At 49.1% G+C, this 20731-nt stretch overlaps 1 protein-coding gene across 1 annotated transcript in view; it reads right to left on the bottom strand.

The window, feature by feature from the left end:
• Nucleotides 1-11661, bottom strand: part of LOC149364122 (uncharacterized) — a 35959-nt gene extending 24298 nt beyond the window's left edge. The window contains exon 1 of the mRNA XM_089574118.1: nt 10493-11661. Coding sequence (XP_089430244.1) covers nt 10493-10930 — 438 coding nt within the window. The 5' untranslated portion in view covers nt 10931-11661. The remainder of the gene's footprint in view (nt 1-10492) is intronic.
• Nucleotides 11662-20731: the final 9070 nt, after the last annotated feature.

A 20731-nucleotide genomic window follows, 5' to 3' on the forward strand; every position in this document is an offset into this window, starting at 1 on the left:
GCGCCCGGCGGCCGTGGGGCAACCCAGCGCCACGGTTTTCCGCGAAACGGAACACAAGGCTCCCTCCCACAAACGGAATGTAAACAAAGCCGGCGCCCTACTGGGGGCTCCCTGCAAGATGAACGCTCGCCACTTCTTCCGGCACCAAAGCGGGACTCGTGGCGAAGTGGAGAGGGCGTGGGGAGCCAGAGGTCGAGCGCGTAGCTAACGGCGCTACGGGGGCTGTTCGCTGCGCTCTCGTTTCGATAATTGTGTGCAGCGCTGCCAAGCCCAGCGGAGGAAGAGCAAGAACTGCGCCGTCTTCGTGTCCACTGAACAGTATAGCGGTGTACCTTTAAAACCTGAATTGCTGCTGCTTGAATCTTCGTGTCCACTGAACAGTATAGTGGTGTGTTTTTAATACCTGAATTGCTGCTGCTTGAATCTTCGGTGAACTTTGAACTTGTAACTGCGAAATCATGAGGAGAAGAAGGACCACTCCCCTTGGAGAGCGTTATTTATTTGTTTATTTATTTATTTATTTATTTATTTACAACAGTGAACTGTAGTCACGAATAAAACCAAGGCAACAGGAAGCAGTACTATGGTCAAACGCAAGACATCTGTTCCCGAAGCTGGGTCTCCAACGTCCACTGCAGTGCACGGAACTGAGCGGAGAGTAGCTCCTGCTTCCTGTGGCTTATTGATAGCTTCCTTTATTTCTTTTCCTGCCGCTTGTTTCCTTTAGCATTTACATTTCGTGCTCTGCCATTCAGCACCTACGCTTGCTCCACTTCCTCCCAGCTGATTTATCGCGTCGGTTTCCTTTAGCCCCTTACTCATTTGTGTGGGAACTGCGTGTTCCATACCTCTTGAGGAAGACAGCCTGCTGGCTTGTTTTGGATCACGACGAAACAGCGCTCTGGTAACAACGTTGAAGGCAGCTGTTTACAGACTGCGCAACTGCATGCACTTAATTTGATGCAGCGCTCTGGTGGGAGCAGTTCCTGTGAGCGCGTGCTACTGGCTCCAGAAAAAAGTTAGCGCTATGCCGGTAAGGCGAAGTTGTGTATCCTGGACAAGCACTCTGGGAACGAAGGATGAGCAGCACGAGGGCGCCCGCGCATGCGCACTCTGGACCATTCAATTTCAGGCCGCCTACTTAGGGTGCACAAACAATTCGTATTATTTGGTCATAGATAAAATGTACTGGAGTCATTAATGCACATAGCTTGATTCTGTCTGAGCCGTAGAGGTGATAAATGTACCATGTATTTAAGGGTCTTGAAAATAAGAAACGAAATAGTTAATAATGAACGAAAGCAAAGTAGATCGAGAAACATATGCAATAATTTAGAATAAGCATACATCAAGCATTCCTCAGTGCTTTGGCAATCTTAGCACTTGCAGGCGCAACCTTGTATAGGCCAGCAGGAGCGACTCGAGTGCCTTCGCTGCTAAGCAAGGCTTAGTTAGCCTTTAGTAGTTAGTTCAGATCAGAGCTCTTTTTTTGGTGATTTTGTTAGCTCGAAATTGAGCAAATAACAGCTCTATTTTTTTCCCGAGAGCGCTGGGAGTCTACTTTGTGAACGCTATAAACAAAGATAAGAGTGATGTTCACGGGCGACTTTTGAAACTTGTTAAAACCTGGAGGTGCATACAAGCTTGGTTTAATTAAGTCAAGATATCAGGCGACAGCGCATGTATATGCATATGTATTCTGGTTTCTTGGCTACTAATTCTTGAGCCTCTAATAAAAACAATTCCCACAGTCCAGCAGCCGCACTCCACTGCAGCCATCTGGGTTTCGTCGCAACAATTTGGTGCAGAACAATATAAACTACCACTGCGGTTGGCCAATGCCTATTACTGGATGAAGGCATACATATCTAACTGTTCCTGTCTTCTGTGGTGCTTTTGTCATCAATCTTCAGAGCCATTTGCAAACTGTTGTGTTTGTAATTTGTGCACAGCTCATAACAATCGGTCACTGAACTTTACAAAACAAGTATACGAGTACATTGGTTACGCATAGCGTCAAAGCGCGCCTGTACTTGCTCTCAGAGTCCGTTCCGCCGCTCACACAACGGGCGCGGCACAGCGCGGCATCTTTGACGCGCTGCGCCAAAACAGAGGCAACCGAACCTAGCATTTGTTAAAGTGCAGACTAAAGATCTGGCAGCGTCCGACGATAACCAAGCCCTGCGAGATTAGGAGGGCCAGTGGGGCTGGCTCACTATTTCGAACATTCGGTGCCCCAAGATAGCACCTTTCAAACCCATTATTCACATCGCGTAGTTTGCCTGTATCTATATCTACCCGAACACGCGCGCGAGCATTGAAGGGCCTATGGACGACTCTTGTTTCTAGCTCCATGGGTTGGACTTGCGCCAAGCCTTAAGCAAGGCGGCCGTTGCTGGCTGTGGCGGCATCTCTGTTGATGCAATAGCGCCGCTTGAACAGCGCTCAAGATCACGGCCTTCGATTTGGCCCCTTTCCAACGCGAGCCGCACGAGTGGCTTGAGAGGATGCGTTCGCTTTTTTCTGTTTTGGTGTTTTGTTATTTCGGGGAGTTCTTTTCTTGCCTGTGGGAAAGTGGCGAGCATCCGCGCGTGAAAACAACTGCACTGAGCCGTCAAGGAACCGAAAGTGGAGCACGAACGGTTTGACAGCGTTGATCAACGTTTCACGCGCGAGAAAGGGTATACGAGTAATGTAAAAGACGGTGGCAAATGCACTCAAAGGGACCTGATGACCTTTTGTATTTCTCAATACAGTCGAGCCTCGTTGTAACGAAACGGTTTATAACGAAATAACGGATATAACGAAATGAATGACGATTTCCCTTAGAAGCTCGGTCAATACGTGCTGTAAAGAAGTTATGGCTATGCGAAGATCGCCGAGACCCTTCAACTTCGTTACAACGAGGTTCAGACGGATGGTTACGGGTTGGCTCAAAAGTCGTTTCACGCTTCTTTTTGATTTCGTCAACAACGTTGTGAGAATCCGCGCTGCTGGCGACCTAGTACTGAATAAACATCACATAACTTGTAGAAAGGGAGCAAAAAAAAATTTTATAACGTTTGCGCGCATTGAGTAAATCGTGACATTGAGCGACAGCTAAACGTTGACAATTTTTTTTATTTTAGGCAGCTCTCACCCCTTGCTAAATCCTTTCGTTCACAGTATACGTTCCAGCGCTGCCGAAATAGATCTGTGTCAACGCAGGCAGGTTGACGCGTCTCCATTTATGGGCGTACTGTATTCTGATTAATATACAGAAAACTAAAACACTGTCCCGCAGCCACGGACGGGAACAGCAGTTTACGACAGGAAGCGAAGCGTTGGAAGTGATAATGGAATACACCTACTTAGGGCAGGTAGTGTCCGCAGATCCAGAACATGAGAGTGAAATAATTAGGAGAATAAGAATGGGGCGGAATGCATTTGGCTCAGATCACGGATGGCAGTTTACTACTATCCCTCAAGAAGAAAATATATAACAGCTGTGTCTTACTGGCACTCACCTGTGGAACAGGAGCGTGAATGCTAACGACAAGGGTTAAACTCAAATTTAGGACAACGCGGTGAGCTGTGGAAAAGAAAATGATTGGTGTAACTTCAAGAGACAGGAAAAGGGCAGAGTGGGTCAGGGAGAAAACGCGGGTTAATGAAAACCTTGTTGAAATCAGAAGAAATGGGCTTGGGCAGGGCATGTCATCCAAAGGCAAGATAATAACCACTGGTCTTTAAGGGTAACGGAGTAGATTCCAAGAGAAGGCAAGCGTAAGCAGAGATAGGTGGACAGATGAGATTAAGAAGTTTGAGGGGATAGGGTGGCCGCAACTAATACAGGAAAACGTTAATTGGAGAGAAATGGGAGAGCTTGTTTTTTCCCTGCAGTGCCCGTAGTTAGGCTGATGACGATGGTGATAATGTCTGTATTCTGTCATCTGTCTCGTCACTCAGTGAAGAAAAGAAAAAAACCACGCTGAAGTAGATTGGTTGAGAAAGCTTTAGATTGATGATTCTCACGTTTAGATACGGGAGGGCGAAGGCCCACGTCGGAATCGGAGTATACCGCAGGTACAGTTTTCGCTGCAAAACGACCAATTTCAATACCGGATGAAACAGCAGTGTTCAAGGGGTTATTGCACGTATTTGAATATTTTGAGCATGGTTGTATAGGCGCGTGTGCAATGTACAGAAGGCAAAACGCATGTCTAGAACGAGCGAAATGTTTGTTCCGCACCTCACAAAGCCGCTGCGACCAGGAAATAGAAAAATGACAAAAAGCCTATAAGTTTAACTGCACATGCTTGCATCCGGATCATTTTTAACCAAATGTTACCTATAGATACCGCGTGTTCAACCCGAAACATGTCCAGAACGTGTTCTACACAAGCGTTTTGCCCTCTGTACTCGCGTTTCTGGCCATGCATCTTGTAAAGAGCGCCTACACTGCTTGGCTCTTAAGCTGTGGACGGTATGAACGCTACGCGCTATCATATTAGCGTTTCATACTTACTTACAGTACATTACACATTGCACCCAATTGTTGGCGCCATTAGCAGCCGCACACGAACGCACGTACACACACGTACAGTCTAATGCGATTTGAAGGTCATCACTTCCGGCTTAACCTACGCGGATTAAACTTCTTTAACATGATTTATTTTCACGAGGGGACATCAACGAATACGCGAGTTTATCTAGCGGGAGGATTTTATATCCTGCACCTTTATGTTTGTTGCAAACTAAATGACCGTCAGGCCAGGAAAAATTTCTTGGCCCGTTTTAGCCGGGACGAATGTAACAACCTGCAAATCGCGCTAGACTGTACACTTAACCTCAACACCTGAGGTGCGCTGAGCCTTGTAAAGAAAGCTGTAGGGATGATAACTGTTAGGGGAAAAACAAAATTAAATTTGTGTGTTCGTGGACGAAATGTGATAGCACGCTCGAACGTAAGCGCGCAGGTAGCTTTCTTCCCTGTTTCTGTCATCCTGTGAAGGGCGTCGTCTTGATTGCCGCTTGCGCTCAGCGCTCAAGAGCGTTCACTTCCTTCCGCCGATTTCTTTATCGAAGAGATGTTCACGCTTCGTTGGCACCGCAATAACTGAATCCGAAACGCGGCATCTGAATATCAACCGCGTGGCGCTCATAGATCGGTGCACCGCGTGTGAGCACGGCACTGGTAGACCACCCGGATGCCCGTGCAACACGATTAGTTTCACGAAATGTCTGTATACAGTGACTGAAAAAAGCGCTTTTCTGTGCGAAGTGCCGGTGTTGCCAGCTCCTCAATGGAAATTAAAGGAGCCGCCTCTTCCTGTCGCATTACTAAGCAGGCCTGAGTTGCGCATGCAGAAAACCCTCGTAATGTAATACCCTCCCTGTGAGGGCTGTTAGTTGTCACAAATAAATATACATAAATCAACGCATACTGATTATACCAAGCGTGTCAGCGAAGACTTTCAAAAATTTTCAATAGGCTTTTGGGGGTAAAAATACAGCTTTTGCGGCATAGTATTACCAGTGTTGGCGGACATTGGAAAGCTGATAAATTGACTTCAGTAGTAAGCTGGTTAACTAATTTCTGATAACTAACTTTTTAACTATGATAGATAGGCAAATGGTTGCAATTAGAGATGTGTAGCCGGTCGTTAGTAATAACCATATTCGATAACCGATAACGCAATTACCCTCGCCGCAGTGGCTCGACAAATTTGGCTACAACGCGCGAAAATACACGAGCTTTCGAAAGCATGCAGGCAAAGCAACCCCTCCAGTGCACGTAACTAGTCGAAAAAGCCCAATTTTGTCGAGCCACAGCGCCAAGGGTAATCGCGTTTTCAAAATTCTGGAAACTGATGTGGTTATCACTAACGACCGGCGACAAATATCTAATTGCAACTAGTCGTCTAACTCTGTATTCGATAACCGATAACGCAATTACCCTCGCCGCAGTGGCTCGACAAAATTTGGCTACAACGCGCGAAAATACGCGAGCTTTCGAAAGCATGCAGGCAAAGCAACCCCTCCAGTGCACGTAACTTAAAAAGCCCAATTTTGTCGAGCCACAGCGCCAAGGGTAATCGCGTTTTCAAAATTCTGGAAACTGATGTGGTTATCACTAACGACCGGCTACAAATATCTAACTGCAACTAGTCGCCTAACTCGGCTAGTTAGAAAGTTAATTACTAAAAATGAGTTAACTAGCTTACTACTTAAGACGATTTACCAGTTTTCTGATGTCCACCAACACTGGTAATAGTCGGCCGGAAAATCCATATTTCTACCCCAAAAAGCCTATTTTTAATTTTTGAAAGTGTTCGCTGAAACACCAGATATGTGCGTGCGCGCGTGCGCGCGCGCGTGTGTTTGAGAAAGAGAGAGAGACCAGAAAGGCTATCTCATTTGCAGCAGGTAACATGTGCGGGAACTCATCGGTGTCTTTTTTTTTTATTCTGATCTGTTTCAGTGCATGGTAGGTTCTTTTTTTTATGCAGTGCATTTTTTGGCGGAAATCTGGTCTGACCTAACCTCCACCTTCGCGCTGAAAACATCTGCTAGCGTTTCAGTTGTACCCTTAAACGAAGAACCCTAGCTGTGCACTCGTCGTCATTAGTTCGTGGAACGCGACTTTGGAAAAATAATTTTTTTTTGCATATATGTCCGACTACTTGATATTTAATGGTACAATGCGTAATTCAGAAACTGTACGTGAAAAAAATGGAGGTCAAATTAGATTGTTTTCTGCATTACTGTGTTCCATTAACTTTTGACTATGGATGTACTGCGACCTTCGGATATGCTTAGTCTCAAAATGCCAATCAAATGAACTCATAGTGCTGTCGAATCTCGATAATGTGAAGCCGAAGGAAACCAGAAAGTTTGTTTGAACTTCGTGGAGTTCTTATTGTCGGGCTCCCCGTCATGCACTTGGCGTTGCCAGACCCAAAGCGTCACTTCGAATAAACCGGAAGTTCGCATCAAGAAGATTTCGGTATACAGCCCCCTCCGCTCATCGACAACACAACGAACGCAGCGCCTCGGAATCCAGCGCACATGTACGGCGGTGCGAGCGACAAGGATCCGTGTCGCTCAGGCTGGGAGCGAGTATGTACTGACACGCACAGAGCGTGCATATGTCAATGCGCTCTACGCGCCATGCAAAGAGCGCCGCTTACAGCCCCGCTATGTATCGCAATGTGGCAGCGCGGCGTGACGGCTGCAGCGTCAGCCCGAAAAGCGTATCGGCTTTCCCGCTTTCCGGCAGGCGCTTTAGCCCCCAATCCGCGCGCTGACACCGCCGCATCATCTCTCGACAGCCCCAGACGCAGCGTGCGCTGTGCGCGTCTGGCTTCGCGTTGACGAGACTCGAGTTTTGCAAACACGTGTGTACACGAGAGCTGCGGTTTTTGCGTTGCGTCGAGACTGCTCGGCGCATCTTGTTGTGAGTCACGGAGATGAGAGGAGGAGGCTGTTTTAAAAGAGAGAGAGAGCGAGCCTCGCTTCGGCCCAGCGTCCGCTGAAGGGCTGCGCGGCAGGAAAACGACCATCAACCACGCTCGGCGGCATCATGGCCTCGCCCTACACACAGTGGTCTTGTGCCTTGTCTCCAGCTCCGCCGCTGCCGAAGACCCCCTACGAGGCAGGCCGGCAAGCAGGCGCACGTAATTAGTGTGGAAGAGCTGAGTGGTGGAGAGGAGGGAAGGCAGGGAGAAGCGCGTGGCTAATTGCCCGACACGGCTTCCTCCCCTTTGATGGCAATTGGAGAAGTGGCGAGAAGAGTTCCCTTTTGCGGCGCGCGGCTACTCGCCCACTCGTGAAGAGGACGACGATGACGACGCGCGCGGCGGTGTTTTGAAACATGGCGCGCACGCGCGCGTGCGGACCAGGCCTCACGGACCCTAAAGGGGGCCGGCAGTAAAAAAATAAACATTCGAGGAGAGAACGGGTGGGGAGGTGCTGCTCAGAGTGGCCTCGATCGGCCACGGGGCCATGTGTTGGCTTCAACGAGCCTTTAACCTAGTTGCCATGAACGCGGCCCGCGGCGTATGACACGGGACGGAGTCTAAATACCTGCCAATTGCGGGTGACCTTGGCGACTGACTCCTCCGGCTAGCAGCAGTTCTTGGCGCAGTAGGTGCGAAAAGGAGGACGCATCTTCGCGAGGGTTACCCCGCGTGAACCGGAATATCCCGGAGCAGCCGGTTCATTACGGCTGCGTAAAGGAACGCGTGGACGGGTACTGATTAATCTTGGCAGAGCTGGCTTTCAATGAGATCCTCTGTGGATCTCGGGCCGGAACTGTCCGCGTCGTTCCGCTATCAATGGCGGTGCGGTTTATCTTCCCAGGCCAAATACCATCATATCTTATTCTGGCATCGTGCTGACAGCAGTAATGCCGGTCCATCGATTTTTTAAGTTGGATGATCTCAGAGTTCTACAGCTTTCTTGCGGGCCACAGAGGAATGGCGATGAGGAGTATTCATCGTGGTTCAATCTCTGCGATTGAAACAGGGTCTGTTTGTAGCTCGCGGCAGCAATAAGAGCAGGGTGGCTGAAGGTGGGCCGAAAAACAGTTTTACTTGTACGGATTAGTGTTCTCTCGAACTTTGTTTGGTGAGACGCGAAGCTGCATTAAGGCCGGAATACATGGAGCGTTTTTACCGCGGCGAGTCGTCGATTTTCGCCCGACGGCGCAGATTTGACGCGCGGCGTCGAGAAAAACGCCCGCCGCGGCCGATCAAGACCGGCTAGATTTTGACGCGCGGCGTCCGGTGAGACCGGAAGCGGCGGCTGAAGCGAGCCAATAGCAGCGCAGAAGGCCCGCTCTTCCGGTCCTCTGCCTGCCGCCGCCAACATGGCCGCCACGGCCGTCGATCTACGCCGTTTTTTTGGCACGCAAATGTTTTTGTCGTGAAAATAAACGCTTCGTCAGACTTGAAATGTTGCTTTTTTTAGAGAACACGGCCGAATCTTGGATCGGAATGCCTGCGCTCCCTCGCTGAAGCGATTGTGTCGAAGAAAACCGCAGCCGCTGGTGTCCGCGGCTGAGCGGGCGTCGAAAGGTACGCGACGGCATGCATTCGAGCACGCAAATCTTTATAGATACTTAAGCGCGCGTGCTAAATTTTGTACAGTGGTGTCGAAGTGAAACTTTCCTGATTTTAACAGAATGGTCAGCGTCGCTGTTCTCACAGACCTCCTTGCACAGTTGGTGTGCAACTTGTTGATCACATTTGCTTTCGCGTCGAGGGATGCGCGGCGGCGCGCCGCCGCTTCAACGCTCCATGTATCTCCAGCCGGGCGTCGCGCCGCCGCGACGTTTTCTGCCGCGCGAATGTCGTCGAAAAAAACGTCGCATGTATCCCGGCCTTTAGGCAATGAAACTGCAGGGTCCCTGAGTGTTCGCTATGGCGGCGGTCCTTTACGGAATAGGGGAGAGTGGAACCGCCGCTAGCGACTGAGTGCCTCGCCCTGGATCGATATGCAAGATACTGTTTCGTGAGTATAGATGTCTCAACTGATGCACCCGACTTTAGCTGGGGCGTGGAAGGGTGAAGTTCAGGTAAGCGTGCCTGCCGGTAGGCGACTTGGGTGCATGGTCTCTGCTGTTCACTTACGTCAAGAATTTCTCCTTCAAGCCATGCCAAGTTGCTTTCCTCCGTTGGCTGTCACAGCCCTTGGCATGAGCGTGATTTACGACGGAGCTTCGCCAAGGTAACGTTTATCGCGGCGTTTATCTGCCACTGAGCATTGCTTATTTTAGCACAATTAAAATGCGCTACATCACCGCTATCCTAACAGGGCAGTGATACAAGTCTAAAACAGGTTTTACCAATGCAAATATAGAAAGGTTTTCCGTTCCGGAATTTTTCCAAACGTATTGCATTATTTCAGAGTACATATGCAAGAATTCGAAGAATAGTAGTAACCGAAGACTGCAGATAAATGTACGTTGGTAAACGCTACTGCAATACCGGATATATCTACACAAGGGCTATAAGACGGTGCATTGTGCTCTAAGACTGTCGTATTTAATGTAGATTTCGTAAAGTTGTGTCGCGAAATACGAGCGCGCTGCAACCACTCTCATTCCTCGCACGTACTTATGACACTATGTCGATGCTCTGAGCTTGACGACCTGCAAACGCACGGGTGTAGGGAACTGATTTATCCAGTTCTCGCGTCGTATTCTCTACAGACACTGTGCCATAACTGTACCAGTGAAACTATAACATAAGCGAAATAAAAAAGCAGAATGTACTATTGGGACAAAAGTCTCCAGGTTGAGTAAGCGGCAAGCGAAGCCGATATCACCGTTATTAGCCAGTGTCTCCGAACCAAATTTACGGAGGTGGGAGCTGGACTCACGTGCTCTAATTTGTAATAGGTAAATGATCGCTGAAGAACATGGCTTCCTGGAGGCGTTTGTCCCCGGTACAACACGAAGGAGCAGAGAAAAGGACCCTGCTCAGGGAAAGAAAAGACGAGCTCTGACCTCGGTCAAGGCCACCATGAGCACTCCGAACGCCTGGGGCAGCACCTCGGTACTCCTGAGGTTTAGCTTGAGCGTCACCCTCTTGGGCTTCTCAGTGACCTGGTAGAGTAGCTCGTTGAGGGTCACATCCCACAGGCGGCCGGGAGGCGGCTCAAGCACGGGCAGCCCTCCGGTCAGCACCACGTCGGCCTCCAGGAACACCGGCTGGTCGCCCTCAAGTGCCGCCGACAGACGCTGACGCGTGTTGGTCGCGCGAGACCACCGCGCGAACGTCACCGCCTGGCGCTGAGGATCCTTCGCGTCCTGCGGCGAAGCCGTAGCCGCCGCATCCACGGGCGGAGGGAACAGCGACAGCTCCAGAGACAAGCCTACCAGGAGGTACAGGAGGACTGCTTGAAGACGGCACATCCAGGGTGCGGTAGAACACCGAGGAGTCATCCTCACTGCTGCACTCAGTCGCAGCACCACTGCGTCTTCGTCTTGTCGAAGAAGTCCTTACAGAAGAAGTGCCCGTCTGGGCCCCGGGCCGTGTTAGAGCTCTCCCGTCGGTTGGCGGTGTGGGCCAAGGACACCAGATGAGTGCCAGGCGCGGGTTGCGTGGAGTGCGCGCGACCAGCTGTCTGTCTCTATACGTCCGTCGCTCCGATTCGAGAGAAGCGCGTCGTCTTCGGCGGTGGCGAGTGAAAGGAGGGTTGGCGGTTATTTTAAATCCCCGCCGCTCAGCTGGTTCCGAGCGTAAATATTGCCGTCACGGAGACCGGGTCCCCCATCCGCCGCCACTCTGTACCCTCTGTTGGTGTGGCGTCCCGCCAGGGACCGTGGGCGGCGGAGTGGAAGAGAACGAGGGAGAGAGCGCGGATAGGGGCGAGGAGAAAGGACGCTTCACGCTCCTCGCTCGCCGTGTCGTAGAAGTTGCGTCGCCGCTGACTTCGCGGCCTGCCTGCTGGAGCTGCCGCTCTTCTCCTCTATGGAAGAGGCCGCGGTGCACTGACGTAGCAGAAGCGCGCTCTTCGCGTACGCTAGCCGGAGAGTGCGCGTCTCTTCGAAGGGCTCGTAGTCGTCGCTCTCTCCGCCAATTGCACCGAAGGCTAGCAGAGGCCGCGCAACAGTTTCTCAGAGGAGGATGGGGCAATCTTAGCAATTCGCGGCCGCTCGATCTGCATGCCCCCTTCTCCCCCCTCATCCTCTTTTTCCTGTGGCTCGCCCGTGTTTATGCTTCTCTCGGGTGCGTTCGCGGGCTCTCGGCCGGACCACGCCGCATGGGCGCGTGCCGCGTCTTGGGAGTAGTTGAGGATGTGCCGTCTTTAATGGTCGACCTCTCATGCATATGCGCCCGGGTAGCGCCGAAGCGTGCGCGTGCTGCTCACACCCGTCGGTGCGCATGCATACTCGCGGCGTTGCGTAAACGGTGTAATTTAATCGGCGATGGTGCAAGGCTCAGCGCCTTATTAAGATTGTGCAAGCTTTAGGACTGCGTGAGCACCGGAGATGAATCGGTTGCTCGCCGCGGTTCTGGAAGCGCGTCGCGATGCCTGTCGACTCGTTGCTGGCCTGTAGAGGAGACGCTGAATGATGGGGGTTTTAATGCCAGTAATATAGCTTTCATCGCGCCCATTACAGGGATTCGCGTTATTCCGCGATAACGGCCCCTTCAACACTGCTCAAGTCGTTATAGGCTCGTTCTGTGGGCAGAGTGTACATACGAAGGGTTTTAAGGCCCGATCGGCAGGGAAGGTTGAAAAGTGCCATTTTAAGCAAAGACATGGTCTTGGCTAGTGAATGTTTCTAAATTCGACATGTAGAACCCATCACGTGCAGCGCTTACAACGACGACTGAGATAGGTGAAATGCGTATAAAATCTAAGACACGAACATACGCTAGATTCATAATGAATACACGCGATGACTAAATGCTATAGGGCGAGCATGCGCAGCGTTAATATCGGAGATTGAAGTTTACATTTAACGGAGGGACAGCAGCCGTTCCGTCAAGTGTTTCAGACCGCCAATCTTTCTCATGAAAATATCAATGGTTATTACAGGCCTAGCCTGCCTCCTCATAACAGTTGACAGATCTCCTGCCCATATGTATAATGTTTAAGGGCATTGTGCACTGAAATTTTGCATTGCGCGTTACTGCACTGAACTGCAATATAGACTGTGTGCTTTATGATATCCTTGTCCTGAGAGGTCGACGAAGCACTGAAGAAGGACGCTGCGGTAAATAGATACAGTAGCTCATTAAAAGCAATAAAGCTTGTTGCACATCTGGAGCATGCTCCCACGCTAAGTAACTAGACTTGAAGGTTCTCTCAACACAATTTGGGAGAAGTTATCGCGAGAGAAATATTTCGGCTCCAAACAGAGAGTTTAACGATGCTACAAAGCCATTTTCTGAGAACTGCGCTGACAGAGTCGTTCGCGAAGTAGTTCGCCCACTTTTACCTAAGCATGTGAAACGCTTAGATGAGCAGCACACAGAGAGGGACTGTTTGTTTTGGACGCGTAGAAACGTTGGCAGGACTGTGCAGGGTTTTTTGCGAGACGATTAGGACAGTAGAGTATGGTACTTGTTGTTAGGTTCGAAGCGTCGTTTTCTATTTATGTCTAATTGTTTATTACGAGATGGTCTGCGATATGAACAAAAACTCAGACCTTATTTTTCGCTCTACGGCGATGTACAGATTTTCTTCTAGTTTGCTTAGAGTGAGCGGCACGGGCATCATAGTAACTGAACGACCTCATATAGGCTGTTGTTGAGCACGGCAGATGCTTCAGGTGCTCGTGTGTTGGCAGTTGGCATCCGGTCTGTGGTATCCCGACGGTTCGTGATCACCCCGTCGTTCTGTGTGTACGGTTTCCTGTGTGGAATGATGTTACGCAACTTTACGGAGGGCCGCCGCGGTGGCTCAGTGGCTATGGTGCTCGGCTGCTGACCCAAAAGACGCGGGTTCGATCCCGGCCGCGGCGGCTAGAATTTCTTTGGAGGAGAAATTCTAGAGGCCCGTGTACTGTGCGATGTCAGTGCACGTTAAAGAACCCCAGGTGGTCGAAATTTCCGGAGCCCTTCACTACGGCGTCTCTCATAGCCTTAGTCGCTTTGAGACGTTAAACCCCACAAAAACCAAAAACCAAAAGCAACTTTACGGAGGAGAGTGAAAAACTCTGAAATCACTTTTGACAGATTGGAAAACTCTATAGTGATTTCAGAGGGAGCCCAAGTTAATCTTTTGCTTTGATGGGCAGGAAAGGAGGAAATATTTTCCTATTTAATCGCCACCGCACTGCTTTTCAGGTGTCGGCTTTTCTGGAGCTAAGTGGGCAGACCTTCCCCCCATCCGACCATGTTGGTGGTGTCGCTAGACGGGGCCTATAACGGGCTATGTATACAATGTACGCTCCTGAAGGCATGGAATCTGTTGTCACCTAGTGTGACCGTGGACCTGGGATGCTGTTCAGGTGAGCTACTTTCAAGCCCGTCTGGATAACATTCTATGTTGGGCTACGTGTCTATATCTACAGATGGACAGACATAGCTGGCTCATGCGTGTAGACGTCCAATGTGTTCCATCCATTAATAAATAAAAAGAAAGGAATACTAGCAGTTCTCGATTAAACAACCAATGTGCTGGTGCACTAGACATTTTGATATATGTGGTCGTGTACTGAAGCATTGCTTGTAAGGTCATAAATTCAGTAACTGTGGCAGAGTTAGTTGTTCGAATCCTCTGTAAAAGTGTTAGACGATGCTCGGGAGAACTTCCTCATAGCAAAATATATCGGTTGCTTGCTGCTGGCTGCTGTCATCTTCTCTTAGTGTACCTCTCAGCAATGCCGCCTGTAGAAAAAAAAATAGAGAGAGAGAGAGACAGAGAGAGAGAGAGAGAAACACTGATATAGAAAAATATCTCTAAGACTCCATCCTTCATTGACAGATAGGATAGAATAATTTTTTCTAGAGCACTAATTCCTGTGGAATCAGTACCGGCAGTGAACTAGGCATGGGCTGATCATCTGTTTCATATCTATGCCCCCACAGCTTCTTTTCGGCGTTACACGGTGAGTTCGTAACACTGATAAGCCGAACGGTTCCATACAGCTAGACGGGATATCTTCCCACCGCGCGAGTTCCGAGAAAGTCGCAGACACGTATTTCTTCTCAGCCGACTGGCTGCGATTAGACCGATACGCTGAAACGGCGTGTAGCAATTGCATGTCTACGCAACACATGCTTGGCACGCGCTCAAATATTCGGCTCATCACATACACAGGGCTGCGCGTTGCGTGAAGCAGCCGCGACTACATTCCATTTCGGGCGTATCTTTTTCCGCTCCGAATCGCACCCGGGAAAAAAAACTCCGTACGCGTCCATGTGTCACGTGAACACCGCGAACACGCATGCCAAGCGTGGCGGCGATTAAAAGCGTGGAGAAGCCGCTTCTATACGCCTCGAATCTGCCCTAGGAGACCGCCGTTCGTCTTCTACGTACCCCTCCTTCCTGTCCCATCAGTTGGCCCCTGCAGCTCACCGCGGGAGTGGTTTTATTTCTAGACGAAGGACGCGGGAGGGGTGGGGGGTGTCGAAACGAGGTCTTTATTCGTGACAGGGCGGGTCCCCTATCTCCCGTTCTCGTAATTTTCGTAACGTGTCGCGCAATGGCCCCTGTGCCGCGCACCTTGTCTGTGGTGAAATTGGGGGATCGGTTTACGCGGTGTCTAGAAGGTAAGGCATTTGTCTCAAGCATCCAGCTGGTAGCATATATCCAGCATGTCACCGAGGACAAACCTGTGGAAGCTTCATCTTCTTGTAAGCCGTGCTAGCTTAACTAGGAACAAGGTATCGGAAGAGATACCTTGCCGATGGGCTACCGAATCCGCTATGTTTTCGTAGCAAACTGCTGAGGATCACTACTGATTTCTCTCGTTTTCATGAGCATGTTCGAGTGCAGTTCAGTGTATATACTTTCATTTTAAGCCAAACTTCTGCAGCAGAAAGGCCCAGGACAAAGTCTCTCAGAGCGATAACAATCAAATAAACTTGTATTCTCCACGCCAAAAATGGCTGCTGACTGATCATAAAACGGTTCGCACTATGTGTACGGCAATTTTTCTGCAGGAGAGCCTTTTTTGCTGAAGTCCTAAATAGGATTATTGGACCTCTTGTTCTCGATTGTGTTGATGAAACTGAGTTCACAAATACACGGCAACCTTTAGTGCAAAGAAGCGCCAATGAGACAGGGCGCATGAGGCAGGCTTGTGCTTTCGAAATTTCGATATGCGCCTGTGGGCTGCGCACGTACCGTTGCTTTGTTGCGTGATCAACTACGCTCTATATGACGTCACAGTGCGTGTCCTCTTTTTCGTGTTCTGCAACACCCCTCACACGCTATAGCCTCACGTGCTCATGCCCCTTGCGCAAATGAATGCATATAGATAGAACATTTTTACCCGACCTGAGAACAGACTGTCGTGAGCTGTGCTGTTTAAAAAGAAAGCCAAATGCAGTTACATATTCTCGGCGTAACTGAGTTTGCTGTAATATTGCTGTCCAAAAGGCTCCTTTCAGAACGGCAGCCTCAGGTTACATACGCATGAACTGGGATGTTTGTAGTACACGTCGAGAATGTTAACGAGATACGAGGGCATCAGGAAAGCAAGAAGAAGAAACATCATTTTTGAAGTCGTCTCTCCCTGGTGAGTCCGATTATAGATTTTAAAGACACGAGGAGTCAAACACGATTCATGGCAATGTGCATGCGCGATGCTGTCTTGTTTGGAGCCTATGCGACTCGTAAATGACCTCAATATACTCCCTGGTGCTCCGTTCGAATGCAGTAGAGAGGTCTGTGGACGACTGTACGTTCGTGCATGGTATCCTCGCTGTCGCTGGCGACACGGGCATCGAGTGATGCACTGGGTGTGTTTTACGGCTTTGTTTTCACGTGTTTTCGCCAAAATTCACTCCAGAAATAAACATGAAATATGACATCGAAATGAAAGAAAAGTGCGTTGAAGCCGTGTTCTCTCCGTTAAGAGGAGAAAAGTAGAGATTAGGAAAAAACGACGATTATGAAAGTGAGGGTGCATATGGGTGATCCTAGAAATGGGTGACACACTGCCTTCCTGATGCGTTTCCGCTATTCCAGCGCCGCGTAAGAAAACAAACAGCAACATCAGAAACAGCAGGAACTACTTTATTTCGGTCCCGTATTAAGCGTTTGGACGTCCGTGGCTTGGCGCACCAAACCTGAGAAGAAACACAACGCTCATATTCCCCTCGCTGACTAAATGACGTGTCTGAATACCCTATACGGAGGTGAGTTATGGCGGTATTAAAGACTGTTGAAGGGGTGGTACTGCAAGAACGGGAGAGGACCGCCTACAGAGGGTGAAGTATAAACCGTTGTGTCCACTTTTGTTTAGGGGCTGCGGCGTCCGTATTGTCAGGGGCGGCAGCGCTCGAGTGTAGCGCTGAGGCCAAGGGCGATGCGCGGTCGTCACGGTCCGCGGAAACGCTAGTCACGTGCCAGCCTCCACAGCCGTCGCAACGCTCCACGGCGTCCCCTTTAAGCGCTTCAAACAATTCAAGCCTCGTCGCCCACGCAACAGGGTCCTCCTACGAGTGACCTCACCGCGGCGCCACTCGCCGGGAAACCATCCGCATGGCACAGGGCGGCGTCGGCGTTTATACGCAGCACTCCAGGCTCGGATGCATATCGCGACGCCGCACTTGTGGGCTTTGTGGAGCACGTTTAGTAGGAAAAACACCCTGTTACAAAGCACCCCCGTGATCTTGAGAGAGCGAGAAATATTTAATGATGACTCGAGAGAACACCTCACTGAGTGAGTGAGTGAGTGAGTGAGTGAGTGAGTGAGTGAGTGAGTGAGTGAGTGAGTGAGTGAGTGAGTGAGTGAGTGAGTGAGTGAGTGAGTGAGTGAGTGAGTGAGTGAGTCTGCACAGATTGCATAGAACCATAGAGGCCACTTGACAGCTCCGCCCGCAGGCTTGGTGTAATTAAACCCCATGTACCGTGTTACCGTTACCGGAGTACCGAACGCCCGCGCGTCGTCAGTGCGCATGCGCAGATAGCTTTGAGGTCGCCAGATGGCGTTAGGTGCCCGGCAGCTGCGCGCACGCCTGCCGCGTCGGGACCAATCAGCGCGTGCGTAGTAGCGGTAGGCGGGCTCCCGGTATTCCGGCAACGGTGTCAAGGTACACGGTTGGCTAAAGGTGTCTATTAATGCGGTATGATGTTAGTAACAAATCTTGTAAGATATTCCTGTCGCCCGATTTTTCATTTCGTGAGGTCGACTAACTTGGGACCTTTTCTACGCAACCAACAGAGTTCAGCTCCTCTCTACCACTGCGGTGTGCTTGCGGCCTGTTACTATCCGGAATGTGATGGCTGCTGTGCATGCCACATGGTTCGGCTTCATTTTCACACTTTGCCCTGTATTCGCCCTTAGGAAATAAAAGCGGTTCAGGCTTCAGGGCTAAAAAACTGCCTAGTACAGAATAAAGGTATGTTCTGAATTTATGTTAGTCTACGACATTCGGAAGTAGTTTTTACGATTGTTTGCTGAACGAACCTCTGTCATCAAAAATACGTCACACGATATTTGTGGTAATAAAAGGTCGCTGCACTGCCGGGAACGTAATGAAGTTTTTTGAGAGAGAGAAATTTTATTGCCGCTGTCGTCGCTGCTGGTGTCAATGTTGAGCTAAAAATAAAAAAAAATGACCCTTTAAAATCACATTTCTACCTACATGCATTCGTCAAAAGACAAGAAACATAATATCTTTCACTCGTACATGTGGATAGAAGTGCTATGTTGCTCTGTAGACAGGGCCAAGGATAACCGATCAGTAGTGGGGGAATTTTCCAGCATTACAAGGGAAATATTGACATACCCTTAACCAATAGCGGAATTCCTCTTTCATTGTTTTACGAGACGAAAAGTACGAGCGCCTTGCATCGCAACCGTACTTCACGGTGTGCCCCCCCCCCCCCCCCCCGCCACAAACACACACTCACATAACGGAAAGACTACTGAACAGACAGGGCAGGGAAACGAGCTACAAAGGAAGAGAAGGAAGCAAGAAAGATGTATAAAAAAAGAGCGAAAGAGAGACTACGACATTTCTGGCAGCTGGGCTCGTATTAAGCAACAATTTGAGAGCATGTGACCACGCCCGTGTGTGGCCCGCGGGAGAGATGTAAGTGCTGGCAAACCTGGCATGAGACCACCATCTTTGCGACGGCCGGACGGCAGCGACAGCAAGCACGTTACGAGCGCCAGGTCCACGGTCTTGGCGGCAATTTGGAACCACCACCACTCACAGTACGGATTACTGTGCACTTACGCTGATGTTGCATCTGCTGGCGTCTTCGGCGAACCATCTAGGTTGTCTCGCCATCAACATCACATGATACAGTACACTTCTTAAAGCCGAGCTGTCGACTGATATTTACGATAGCCTAAAAGAGGTGTGCTAGTAGAGCCCTTACAAAAATGGATATCAACTTTCTTTAGAATTTGTATGAACATTCTATTTACTCTAGTAACCTTGTATGAACTTTTACATTCTATCAACAATTGTTCATACAACGTTGGTAGAAGTTACTTCTTTGTATGTACTCCTGTCAAAAGAAAGTTACTAGAAAATAATTTTTACATTCTATGCACCTTTGTTAATACAAAGTTGGTAGACTGTTACTTCTGTGTATTTACTCCTGTCAATAGAAAGTTACTAGAAAATCTGGGTGCGGTTTGACACATCGAGGGGAATAAATGAACAAACTGCATGGTGTTTGAAATGATTAATACTATCTTGTTCGCGTAATCGTGAAGACATCTTGCCTGATTTCATGGTGGAATCTGTTGCAGCTAGTCAACAATTTCACTATATCGAAAAGCGACCAACATTATTCGCAGCAAATGCGTTTGGAATCAAATCAGGGTATGGGAAAACGTTTTAAAACAGAAGAAGTACTCCTTCTTTTTTCTTACCTCGCAAATGATTAGTAACATTGAGCGGTTTCCTTCTTCGGGACGTACTATCAGCGTCAAATGAAATGCGAACAAAACACCTGAAACGCGAGCACAAAAAATCAAGCATATTAGAAGCTGGAGATGAAATACAGGCGTGGGCTATTAACATTTCAGAAGAGCGGTCTTTTCGGCTTCGATGGGAAAATCAAATGCTCATGTATTTTGCCGCCCTAGTATAATATCTGCGAGTTGTGCTGTTCGCGTTTCAATTGACTTGTTCGCGTTTCAATTGGCGCTGATAGTACATATTAGTTGTAGCGTCACGCTGTGTTTTTTTTTCAGTAGTTCACAAGAACTTACCTTTTAAATGAGGCTTCTTCTTTAGAATCGCCAGAAGTCGTAGAAACACTTACACTCAGCCGCTTCTGTTGTTGTTGTTGTAGCCTACGACAGAATGCCGCTTCTGGTTTCAATAAACAATCGCAAGTAGCGCCTGTCTCGTCGTCTCTTCCTCTGTGCTGTCCTGTTTGGCGCTTTATTTTTTTTTCTGCAAGCATACTTGTGAAACAAACGGACGAAGGATCGTCGGATCACTCTGCTTCAAAGATATGCACGCTGCTAGAAATTCAGAAAAAAAAATTATTGGCGAAAAAATCTGTCTACATAACAATGCCGGCAGACATGCTTGACGGCTCAGCTCACCGTTCTGTGTAACATTTGCTGCGTTCGCTTACTGGCATAAAAAAAAAAGCAACATGTTTGCGACCTGAGGATCCCGAATTCGGCTGGAACAAAGAAATCACTTCTAGATGTTGCACCCTATCAGCAAAAGCTTCGAGTTCGTTATGTGCTGTGTTGTGTGTGCGTATCGCGTGAAATGGTTAATGGAATTACCCACCTTTGAATTAAGCCATGCAAGTTAGATACTTTTACGACCACGCAGCAAAAATTCAGCAGTGGTTACTCAACTATAAATTTTCAGTTTTCGCGGAATCTTTTTCACAATGTCACTTAGGAGAGAAGGCTTAATCTGAAGTCTGTATACCAAGAAGCAATTTCTTGGTTGGTACCACCCTTCTGTGCTTCAAGATGACGGATTCGAGCCAGAATTCGTCGGCTGGCCGTATGTAAGCTAAGAGAAAGTAGGTGTGAGTCGGAATCAGCGAGGACTTGGGACGCCGTGCAGTACTGCGGAGCAGTACTTTCCACAGTGCCCACGAGACAAAGTATACATGAATGTTTCTT

Source organism: Amblyomma mixtum, chromosome 2 (assembly GCF_055824585.1).
Source record: "Amblyomma mixtum isolate Tamu chromosome 2, ASM5582458v1, whole genome shotgun sequence".
Taxonomy (NCBI): Eukaryota; Metazoa; Arthropoda; class Arachnida; order Ixodida; family Ixodidae; genus Amblyomma; species Amblyomma mixtum.